The following is a 12,405-nucleotide window of genomic DNA, read 5'->3' as shown; positions in this document are numbered from 1 at the left end:
GGTTGCGCAATGTTCAGCACCGTTCACAACTCCTCAGATACTGAAGCAGTCCATGTTCAAATGCAACAAGATCTGGACAATATGCAGGATTGGGCTGGCAAGTGGCGAGTAACATTCACACCACACAAATGGCAGGCTCTGACCATCACAAATAAGAAACAGTCTAACCACTGCCCCTTGGCATTCAACAGTGTTACCATCACTGAATCCTCCACTATTAACATCCTGGGGATTGTTGACCAGAAACTCAGCTGGACTCACTATGGCTACAAGAAGTCAGATGCTAGGAAAACTGTGCAGAGTAACTCTCCTCCTGACTCCTCAAAGTCTGTCTGCAAGGTAGAAGTTAGAAGTGCGATAGAATGGTCTGCACACACCTGGATGAGTGCAGCTCCAACAACATTCAAGAAGCTTACACTATCCAGGACAAAACAGCCCGCTTGATTGGCACCACATACACAAGCATCCACTCCCTCCACCACCAATGCTCAGTAGCTGCAGTGTGTACTACAGGTTGTTCTGCCATAACACATGTCTTGTCAGCATAAATTGATGAATTGTGGACATTTTTTGGATAACGTGAACTTTCTACTGAGCGGATAGTGATTTCCTATCACACATCTACTACAGCTTGATTTTCTGTAGCAGTTTTCCACAGCCCATTTACTACAGCGTGAGGTTACAGAGGAACACAACTGTCATGTTATAGCAGAACGGCCTGTATCTACTGCAGAAATTCACCAAAGATCCTCAGAAAGCGTCTTCCTAATCCACAATCACTTCCATCTAGAAGGACAAGAGCAGCAGATACATGGGAACACCACCACTCCCAAGTTCCCCTCCAAGCCTCTCACCATCCTGACTTGGAAATATACTGTCGTTTCTTCACTGTCACTGGGTCAAAGTCCTGGAATTCTTTCCCTCAGGGCATTGCGGGTCAACCCACAGCACATAGGCTGTGTTCAAGAAGGCAGCTCACTACCAGCTTCTCAAGGGCAACTAAGGATGGGCAATATATGCTGGACAGCCAGGGATGTCCACATCCCACAGATGAATAAACAAAAAAAAGGACAAACTCCACACAGTCAGTCAGTGCTGGAATTAAACCCAGATCCCTGGTGCTGGAGGCTACCTTGGTCAAAAGACAAAATGAACAGCTCTTAAATGCACATAGTATTAAAAAGAAAATAGATTAATTTACAGCTCAAATAAAGATAAGTAGCTATGATTTTAGAGCCATTACAGAGATATAGGTTACAGGGAGATCAAAGCTGGCTAAGTATTCAGGGTATTCTGTTTTCAAAGTGTCAGGCAGGAAAGGAAACATTATGGTGTAGTTTTATTTGGTACTGGATGATGATAATATGATAATAGCAAATCATCTTGAATTGGAAGCAATAGAGTCCATAGTGTTGGTAAGAAATAAAGAGGGAAAGAAGGCACAGGTGGGGATAGACTATAGACTTCTTCACAGCAGCTGTACAATGGGACAGAGAATCAATCAATAGATAATCAGGGAGTGTAACAAAGGCAACACGTTAATCATGGATAACTTCGATCTCCATGTGGATTGGGGAATTCAGATTGTCATGCGGAAGAACTTGAGTGTATTCAGGACAATCTCCCAGAACAATAAGTTGTTGGGGAAGGGAGGTTAAATCAGAATAATGTTTCGAGAGGTTTGAGCAGCTGTTTTGGGTTGGGGAATTAATATCTGCACCGGGAGCAGCTTGTATGTCTGGGCAGTCCCCAAATTCTATCTCTCTTTCTCTCTCTCTCTCTGTTGTGGTGTTGTTGAGTGACAGGGTGGGGGAGGTGGGGATGGTTCAGATATCAGAGGCTGCACTAGGTGCAGCCCCTGTGCGCGTTGACCTTGCTGAGTGACAGGGCAGGCTGTGAGGCTGACCCTGGAACAGGCAGTGACAGCTGCTGTGACTGGCTGCCAGCGACAACATTGAGGAGCTGGGGGGCCTTTTCTGCTTCACTCACTTACGATCCTCGTCAGAGCTATCTGCCCGTCGCTGCAGACACCCAGGGAAGGCTGTTCTGTCCAAGCCAGTTTTCTGTGCGCTGGCTGGGAGGGAGCTGTTTAATTCCGTACACAAGCCTTTCCACCTTCCGAACTTCCCCAGCGGCTGAGGGCCTTCTATGCTCCAGTTTGAGGCAAAGATGGGCCAAGACCAAACCAAGCACCAAATCGAGAAAGGGTTGCGTCTGTACCAGTCAAATGAGACAGCGAAAGCCCTTGACATCTGGAAGCGAGTGTTGGAGAAGAGTACCGACCTCCCCGGAAGGTTCCGGGTGTTGGGCTGCCTCATCACGGCCCACTCTGAGATGGGCAAGTACGCAGAGATGAAGAAGTTCGCTGTCGCGCAGATTGACGTGGCCCGTGAGATCGCCGACTCTGACTACGTCACTGAGTCCTACCTCAACCTGGCCCGCAGCAACGAGAAGCTGTGCGACTTCGCCAAGACTGTCACCTACTGCAAGACCTGTTTGAGCATGCAGGGGACCACCGTGGGTTTGCAGCTCAATGGCCAGGTCTGCCTCAGCATGGGCAATGCCTACCTGGGCCTCAGCTCCTTCCAGAAGGCCCTGGAGTGCTTTGAGAAGGCCCTGCGCTACGCTCACAGCAACGACGACAAGATGTTGGAATGCCGGGCGTGCTGCAGCCTGGGTAACTTTTACATCCAGCTCAAAGACTACGAGAAGGCACTCTTCTTTCCCTGTAAGGGGGCCGAATTGGTCAGCGATTATGGCAAGACGTGGAGCTTGAAATATAAAGCCATGAGCCAATATCACATGGCAGTGGCATACCGTAAACTGGCACGTTTAGAGGATGCAATGGAATGCTGTGAGGTAAGGCACACACGAGTAGGCTCTGCCAATGCTCACTGTGAGCTGGCAAGGCAGAGAGCGGACAGAAGGGGCATTGGGGTTACCACTCAGCAGATTTCTAGTGTGGCCTCATTGATATTGGAGAGGTTTGGTGAGTTGTCAAGGCCTGATATGAAAGAGGATGCAGGCACTTGCCCCATAATAACACCCTGAAGTTGGCAGGCTTTCTGGAGCTTGTATTGGGGACCTCCAGTGGCAACACAACCCAGTCAGTGACAGAGGGCACAGGCCCGAGTACCGTCATGTGGATCCAAGGTTCACGAGCCTGTGGAAGAGAATTAGTTTTGGAAGTAGTCCAACTTTTTTATTGACAATGTTTCCACTGAATGAGTCTGTGTTTTAAAGGTCCATCATCCAAGTGTGATTGGTATGTTATCATGGGGGGTTCTGTAATTCAGTATATCAATAACAAACAGAACAGTCTGAGAAATGATAGAGTGAGACCCCACTCTGATACAACAGCTGGATTGACTCACTCTGACACACCACCCGATACCCTCACTCTGACCCACCGCCCGATACCCTCACTCTGACCCACCGCCCGATACCCTCACTCTGACACACCACCCAATACCCTCACTCTGACCCACCGCCCGATACCCTCACTCTGACCCACCGCCCAATACCCTCACTCTGACCCACCGCCCAATACCCTCACTCTGACCCACCGCCCGATACCCTCACTCTGACCCACCGCCCGATACCCTCACTCTGACCCACCGCCCAATACCCTCACTCTGACCCACCGCCCGAAACCCTCACTCTGACCCACCGTCCTATACCCTCACTCTGACACACCACCCCGTACTCTCACTCTGACCCACTGCCCGATACCCTCACTCTGACCCACCGCCCAATACCCTCACTCTGACCCACCGCCCAATACCCTCACTCTGACCCACCGCCCGATACCCTCACTCTGACCCACCGCCCAATACCCTCACTCTGACCCACCGCCCGATACCCTCACTCTGACCCACCGCCCGATACCCTCACTCTGACCCACCGCCCGATACCCTCACTCTGACCCACCGCCCGATACCCTCACTCTGACACACCACCCGAAACCCTCACTCTGACCCACCGTCCTATACCCTCACTCTGACACACCACCCCGTACTCTCACTCTGACCCACTGCCCGATACCCTCACTCTGACCCACCGCCCAATACCCTCACTCTGACCCACCGCCCAATACCCTCACTCTGACCCACCGCCCAATACCCTCACTCTGACCCACCGCCCGATACCCTCACTCTGACCCACCATCCTATACCCTCACTCTGACCCACCATCCTATACCCTCACTCTGACCCACCATCCTATACCCTCACTCTGACCCACCGCCCAATACCCTCACTCTGACCCACCGCCCGATACCCTCACTCTGACCCACCGCCCGATACCCACACTCTGACCCACCGCCCAATACCCTCACTCTGACCCACCGCCCGATACCCTCACTCTGACCCACCATCCTATACCCTCACTCTGACCCACCATCCTATACCCTCACTCTGACCCACCGTCCTATACCCTCACTCTGACACACCACCCCATACTCTCACACTGACCCACTGTCCTATACCCTCACTCTGACACACCACCCCATACTCTCACACTGACCCACCGCCCGATACCCTCACTCTGACCCACCACCCCCTACCCTCACTTTGACACACCACCCCGTACCCTCACTCTGACACACCACCCCGTACCCTCACTCTGACCCACCACCCCCTACCCTCACTTTGACACACCACCCCGTACCCTCACTCTGACACACCACCCCGTACCCTCACTCTGACCCACCACCCCCTACCCTCACTTTGACACACCACCCCAAACTCTCACACTGACACACCACACCGTACCCTCACTCTGACACACCACCCCGCACTCTTGCTCTGACCCACCGCCCGATACCCTCACTCTGACCCACCGCCCGATACCCTCACTTTGACACACCACCCCGTACCCTCACACTGATACACCGCCCGATACCCTCACTCTGACCCACCACCCCCTACCCTCACTCTGACCCACCGCCCGATACCCTCACTTTGACACACCACCCCGTGCCCTCACACTGATACACCACCCCGTACTCCCACTCTGACCCACCACCGTCTGATACCCTCACACTGACCCATCACCCCATATCCTCACACTGACCCACGACCCCGTATCCTCACTCTGACCCACCACCCCGTGCCCTCACACTGACCCATCACCCCATATCCTCACACTGACCCACGACCCCGTGTCCTCACACTGACCCACCACCCCGTGTTCTCACACTGACCCACCACCCCGTAGCCTCACACTGACCCACCACCCCGTGCCCTCACACTGACCCACCACCCCGTGCCCTCACACTGACACTCCACCTCATATCCTCACACTGACCCACCACCCCGTGCCCTCACACTGACCCATCACCCCATATCCTCACACTGACCCACCACCCCGTACCCTCACTCTGACACACCACCCCGTACCCTCACTCTGACCCACCACCCCGTACCCTCACACTGACCCACCACCCCGTATCCTCACACTGACCCACCACCCCGTATCCTCACACTGACCCACCACCCCGTATCCTCACTCTGACCCACCACCCCGTGCCCTCACACTGACACACCACCCCCTACCCTCACTTTGACACACCACCCCGTATCCTCACATTGACCCACCACCCCGTATCCTCACTCTGACCCACCACCCCGTGCCCTCACACTGACAAACCACCCCCTACCCTCACTTTGACACACCACCCCGTGCCCTCACACTGACACACCACCCCGTACCCTCACACTGACACACCACCCCGTGTCCTCACACTGACACACCACCCCGTACCCTCACACTGACCCACCACCCCGTGTCCTCACACTGACCCATCACCCCATACCCTCATTCTGACACACCACCCCGTACCCTCACACTGACCCACCACCCCGTGCCCTCACACTGACACACCACCCCGTACCCTCACACTGACCCACCACCCCGTGCCCTCACACTGACACACCACCCCGTACCCTCACTCTGACCCACCACCCCGTACCCTCACACTGACACACCACCCCATACCCTCACACTGACACACCACCCCATACCCTCACTCTGACCCACCACCCCGTGCCCTCACACTGACCCATCACCCCATATCCTCACACTGACCCACCACCCCGTGCCCTCACTCTGACACACCACCCCGTGCCCTCACACTGACACACCACCCCGTGGGCGGCACGGTGGCACAGTGCCAGAGGTATTTCCAGCCTCAGGTGACTGACTGTGTGGAGTTTGCACATTCCCCCCGTGTCTGTGTGGGTTTCCTCCGGGTGCTCCGGTTTCCTCCCACAGTCCAAAGATGTGCAGGTCAGGTGAATTGGCCATGCTAAATTGCCCAGAGTGTTAGGTAAGGGGTAAATGTTAGGCTGAAGGGCCTGTTTCCACACTATAGGGACTCTAATAAAAAAAACACTGGCTCCTCCACCTATCTCCACCTGACCACTCTGCACTCCCCCACCCCTTTATCTGCAGCTCCCCTGGTGGGTCAGAGTGAAAGTATGGGGTGGTCGGTCAGTGTGAGGATACGGGGTGGTGTGTCAGAGTGAGGGTACTGGGTGGTGTGTCAGAGTGAGAGTACGGGGTGGTCGGTCAGTGTGAGGGTACGGGGTGATGTGTCGGAGTGAGGGTACGGGGTGGTGTATCAGAGTGAGAGTACGGGGTGATGTGTCGGAGTGAGGGTACGGGGTGGTGTGTCTGAGTGAGGGTACGGGGTGGTGTGTCAGAGTGAGAGTACGGGGTGGTCGGTCAGTGTGAGGGTACGGGGTGGTGTGTCTGAGTGAGGGTACGGGGTGGTGTGTCAGAGTGAGAGTACGGGGTGGTCGGTCAGTGTGAGGGTACGGGGTGGTGTGTCAGAGTGAGGGTACGGGGTGATGTGTCAGAGTGAGGGTACGGGGTGGTGTGTCAGAGTGAGGGTAGGGGGTGGTGGGTCAGAGTGAGGGTACGGGGTGATGTGTCGGAGTGAGGGTACGGGGTGGTGTGTCAGAGTGAGGGTACGGGGTGGTGTGTCAGAGTGAGAGTACGGGGTGGTCGGTCAGTGTGAGGGTACGGGGTGATGTGTCGGAGTGAGGGTACGGGGTGGTGTATCAGAGTGAGAGTACAGGGTGGTGTGTCAGAGTGAGAGTATGGGGTGATGTGTCGGAGTGAGGGTACGGGGTGGTGTGTCTGAGTGAGGGTACGGGGTGGTGTGTCAGAGTGAGGGTAGGGGGTGATGTGTCGGAGTGAGGGTACGGGGTGGTGTGTCTGAGTGAGGGTACGGGGTGGTGTGTCAGAGTGAGGGTAGGGGGTGGTGTGTCTGAGTGAGAGTACGGGGTGGTGTATCAGAGTGAGAGTATGGGTTTAGATTAGATTAGATGAGATTACTTACAGTGTGGAAACAGGCCCTTCGGCCTAACAAGTCCACACCGACCCGCCAAAGCGTAACCCACCCCGACCCATTCCCCAAATCTATTGCTCTACATTTACCCCTGACTAATGCACCTGTTCTGAACACTGTGGGTAATTTAGCATGGTCAGTTCACCTAACCTGCACATTTTTGGACTGTGGGAAGAAACTGGAGCCCCCGGAGGAAACCCACGCAGACACGGGGAGAACGTGCAAACTCCACACAGTCAGTCGCCTGAGACGGGAATTGAACCTGGGTCCCTGGTGCTGTGAGGCAGCAGTGCTAATCTCTGAGCCGCCATGCTGCCCCTGTAAGATGGCCCTGCTCCACAACCACCTGATGAAGGAGCAGCGCTCCAAAAGCTAGTGCTTCCAAATGAACCTGTTGGACTATAACCTGGTGTTGTGTGATTTTTAATTAGGTGAACACAGGTCGAGGGTATGGACTGGTTGGTCAATGGGAGGAATGAATCCAGTTAGTGGCTAGAAGGAAGGGTCGATGAGAGGAATGGAAGGGCAGGGAGGGGCTGGGCAGGGAGTCGGGGGATGGGAAGGACGGTTATTTGAAATTGGAGAACTCAGTGTTAAGTCCTCCAGGCTGCAGGCTGCCCAAGCGGAAGATGAGGAGCTGTTCCTCCAATTTGCAGTTTGATTTGCTGTGGCAATTGAGGAGGCCAAGGATAGTCATGTTGGAAAGGGAGTGGGACGAGGAATTGAAATGGGCAGTGACTGGGAGGTCTGGTCGCCCCCTGTGGGCCCGTCTGAGATGCTCGGTGAGCCGTTCCCTTAGTTTCCATTTGCTTTCCCTGATGTAGAGCAGACCACATTGGGAATACCGGATACAGTAAACTAGGATGGAGGAGAGGCAGGTGAACCTGGAAGGACTGTTTAGGGCCCGGGATGGAGGTCAGAGTGAAAGTGTACCAGCAGGTTTTACATCTTTTCTGGTTGGAGGGGAAGGTATCTGGGGGTTCCACAGTGGCTCCACTGCATCTGCTCCCAGGAGGACCAGTTCCAATACCGAACAACCCAGATGGCCTCCTTCTTCAAAGACTGCAATTTCCCCTCAGATGTGGTTGACGATGCTCTCCACCACATCTCCTTTACTTCCCACTCCTCCGCCCTTGAACCCCACACCTCCAATCGCCACCAGGACAGAACCCCACTGGTCCTCACCTTCCACCCCACCAACCTCCAGATACATCGTATCATCCTTCGTCATTTCCACCACCTCCAAACAGACCCCAACACCAAGGATATATTTCCCTCCCCTCCCCTCCCCTATCAGCGTTCCAGAAAGACCACTCCCTCCGCAACTCCCTCGTCAGGTCCACACCACCCACCAACCCACCCTCCGCTCCCAGCACCTTCCCCTGCAACCGCAAGAAATGCAAAACTTGCGCCCACACCTCCCCCCTTACTTCCCTCCAAGGCCCCAAGGGATCATTCCATATCCATCACAAATTCACCTGCACCTCCACACACATCATTTCCTGTATCCACTACACCCGATGTGGCCTCCTCTACATTGGGGAGACAGGCAAAACGTTTCAGAGAACACCTCTGGGACACCCGCACCAAACAACCCAACCGCCCCGTGGGTGAACACTTTAACTCCCCCTCCCACTCTGCCAAGGACATGCAGGTTCTTGTCCTCTTCCATCGCCAGACCCTGACCACACGACGCTTGGAGGAAGAGCACCTCATCTTCCACCAAGGAACCCTCCAACCACAAGGGATGAATGCAGATTTCTCCAGCTTCCTCATTTCCCCTCCCCCCCACCTTAAATCAGTCCCAACCCTCAGACTCAGTACCGCCCTCTTGACCTGCAATCTTCTTCCCAACCTCTCTGCCCCAAACCCTCTCCAGCCTATCACCCTCACCCTCACCTCCTTTCACCTATTGTATTCCCAACACCCCTCCCCCCTACCTTTTATCTCAGCCCGCTTGGCACATCAGCCTCATTCCTGAAGAAGGGCTTATGCCCGAAACGTTGATTCTCCTGCTCCTCAGACACTGCCTGACCTGCTGTGTTTTTCCAGCACCACATTTTTCAACTCTGATCTCGAGCATCTGCAGTCCTCCTTTTCTCCTGCCTGACAGTGCGGTCACAAGCCTCACAAGCTGCTTGGATAAATACTCGAAGCATCATCGCAAACAAGGCAGTGGGAAAAATGCTGCAAAATGGGATTAGAACAGGTAGACGTTTTAGGATATCACAAACATGATGGGCTGAAGGGCCTTTCTGTGATGTAATGGCTCCGACTCCATGACAAAGAAAGTTGTTTTACTTTTCATTTTTCTGACTAACTTGTATCCAATTGACTCCCCAAAACCTGTCCTACATCTGCAAGTAGGGAGGGTGAGATGGCTGCAGCTCCATCAACACTCAAGAAGCTTAATGCCACTGGGGATAAAGTAGCCATCTTGATTGGCACATCAACAAACATTCACTCCCTCCCCCTTCGATGGTCAGGAGCAGCAGTATTTACCATCTACAAGGTGCACTGGGGAAATTCATGAAAGATCCTTCAGCAGCATCTTCTAAACACATGATCACTAACATTGAGAGGGACAAGGTCAGCAGGTATATGGGAACATTGACCCAGCCAAGTCACCAATGGATGATATTGATTGTGTGTCTGTGCGTGTGTGTCTGTGTGTCTCTGTATCTGTGTATGTGTGTCTGTGTGTGTGTCTGTGTATGTGTGTCTGTGTATGTGTGTCTGTGTGTGTATCTGTGTGTGTGTCTGTGCGGGTGTATCTGTGTGTGTGTATCTGAGTGTGTGTGTGTTTCTCTGTGTCTGTGTGTGCATGTGTGTCTGTGTGTGTGTGCATGTGTCTGTGTGTCTGTCTGTGTGTCTGTGTGTGTCTGTGTCTGAGTATGTGTGTCTATGTGTCTGTGTGTCTCTGTGTGTCTGTGTGTCTGTGTCTGTGTCTGTCTGTGTGTGTGTGTGTGTGTGTGTGTGTTGTCGGTATGTGTGTATGTGTGTCTGTGTGTGTGTCTGTGTGTCTGTGTGTGTGTCTGTGTCTGTGTCTGTCTGTCTGTGTGTGCGTGTGCGTGTCTGTGTCTGTGTCTGTGTCTGTGTCTGTGTCTGTGTGTGTGTATATCTCTGTGCCTCTGTCTTTCAGGAATCAATGAAGATTGCCATACAGCACCGGGACCGACCTCTACAGGCCCTCTGCCTGCTGTGCTTTGCTGACATCCATCGACATCACGCTGACACTCTGGTAAGGCATGAGGAGACAGGACCTTTACAGTAAAATCCCACCACAAATGCTGGTGGAAATGAAATGCAAGGATAAGTTTAAAATGCAGGCAATCTCTGTGTTGCGAACAGGTTCCATTCCTGAGTCTGTTTGCAAGTTGATTTGTACCCAAGTCAGAACACAATGCAGCACAATGTAAATTAGCCATCTGTAAAGGCAAGAAATGTTCATATGTCAGATTTTTAAAATTTCACCCCTGCATGTGATCACCTTCCTAAGTATGAACACATTGTCCTCCATATAATGTATATCTCAGTAACATTGCCATGATTTCCCATTGATTTGTTGTTAAAACACATCTGATTCACTGTTCGGGAAGGAAATCTGCTCTATTTTTTGGTCTGACCTATGTGTGTGCTCCTGATTTACTCTTATCTGCCCTAACAGTTGGACTAGTAATTCACTAGAAAATCACTGTTAGAGACAGGCAGCAAAGTGGTTCCACAATCAATGGATCAGATCTCAGCTCTGCAGAATGATGGTAGACAATTAAATAACTCTCTGGAAGAGGAGGCTTCACAAATATCCCCATCTTCAATAATTAGAGCAAAAGAATTTGATTAGATTCCCTACAGTATGGGAACAGGCCCTTCGGCCCAACAAGTCCACACCGACCCTCCGAAGAGTAACCCACCCAGACTCATTTCCCCACATTTACCCCTAACACCTAGCTCTATGGACAATTTAGCATGGCCAGTTCACCTGGCCTGTGGGAGGAAACCCAGGCAGACACGGGGAGAATGTGCAAACTCCACACAGACAGTCACTCAAGGGTGGAATCGAACCCAGGTCCCTGGTGCTGTGAGGCAGCAGTGCTAACCACTGAGCCATCGTGAATCATTCACAGCAACCTTCCACCAAAAGTGCCAAGTGGATAATCAATCTTGGCCTCCGCCAATGGTTTGCAGCATCACAGAAAACACAATCTTCAACCAATTCGGTGCACTCCATTTGATATCAAGGAATGGTTAGAGGCACTGAATACTGCAAAGGCTTTGATAATATTCCAGCAATATTTCTGAAGACTTGTGCTTCCGAACTTGCTGCTCCCCTAGCCAGACTATTCCTGCAGAACTATAATGTGAAAATGTGAACATTGCCCAGGTATGTCCTGTACGTGAAAGCAGGACAAAATCCAACTTGTTCAATTATCAATCCACTGAACCGAAAAGTGATGGAAGGGGTTTCTGACTTAGTTGTCAGTCAGCATGAGCTTGTGGAGTTGTGACCTCATGTGGCTACACACTGTAATTGCGGGCCCTGAGGTCTGCAGTGTGGAGCTCAGAGTGGGTGTACCTTTTTCAGGAAACACTGTTAGTGTTACCTACCCAATGAGATCTTCCCACAACCCTCTCTATTCCACTGCTCCTTCACTCACAGGTTTCCTCCTCCTTCCCCCCTTTCCTCAACTCCCTGCAGGTCACCCATCAGTCTGCCCTCCTCCTGCAGGATACCCACCCTCCGCACCACCACCACCAGCAGGTCCCTTAGACCATACAAAATAGGCCGTTCACCTCCTACTGAATGGCATAGAATCATGGCTGATCGGACACTCCTCCCATCCATCTTTCTCTGTAACCCCTGATTCGCAGACTGATGAAGAATCTCGTCAAGATTCGAGTGGGGCTCATCTCCAGTATCTGCAGTCCCCACTTCTGCCTGATCAAGAATCTATCTCAGCCCTTAGATATACACAAGGGCTGTGTCCCCATGGCTCTCTGTGGAAGGTGTTCTAAAGATTCTCAACCTCTGAGAAAAGACAATTTTCCTC

General features: G+C 52.6%; 1 protein-coding gene across 1 annotated transcript in view; it reads left to right on the top strand.

Moving 5' to 3' along the window:
- The first annotated feature begins 1,982 nt into the window (after positions 1-1,982).
- LOC140493353 (43 kDa receptor-associated protein of the synapse-like) overlaps positions 1,983-12,405 on the top strand; it is a 49,533-nt gene continuing 39,110 nt past the window's right edge. The window contains exons 1-2 of the mRNA XM_072591752.1: positions 1,983-2,859; positions 10,497-10,595. Of these exons, the coding sequence (XP_072447853.1) occupies positions 2,149-2,859; positions 10,497-10,595 (810 nt within the window). The 5' untranslated portion in view covers positions 1,983-2,148. The remainder of the gene's footprint in view (positions 2,860-10,496; positions 10,596-12,405) is intronic.

Source organism: Chiloscyllium punctatum, chromosome 22 (assembly GCF_047496795.1).
Source record: "Chiloscyllium punctatum isolate Juve2018m chromosome 22, sChiPun1.3, whole genome shotgun sequence".
NCBI lineage: Eukaryota > Metazoa > Chordata > Chondrichthyes > Orectolobiformes > Hemiscylliidae > Chiloscyllium > Chiloscyllium punctatum.
Note: the sequence above shows the minus strand (reverse complement) of the source record. Positions and strands in the feature narration are given on the sequence as shown.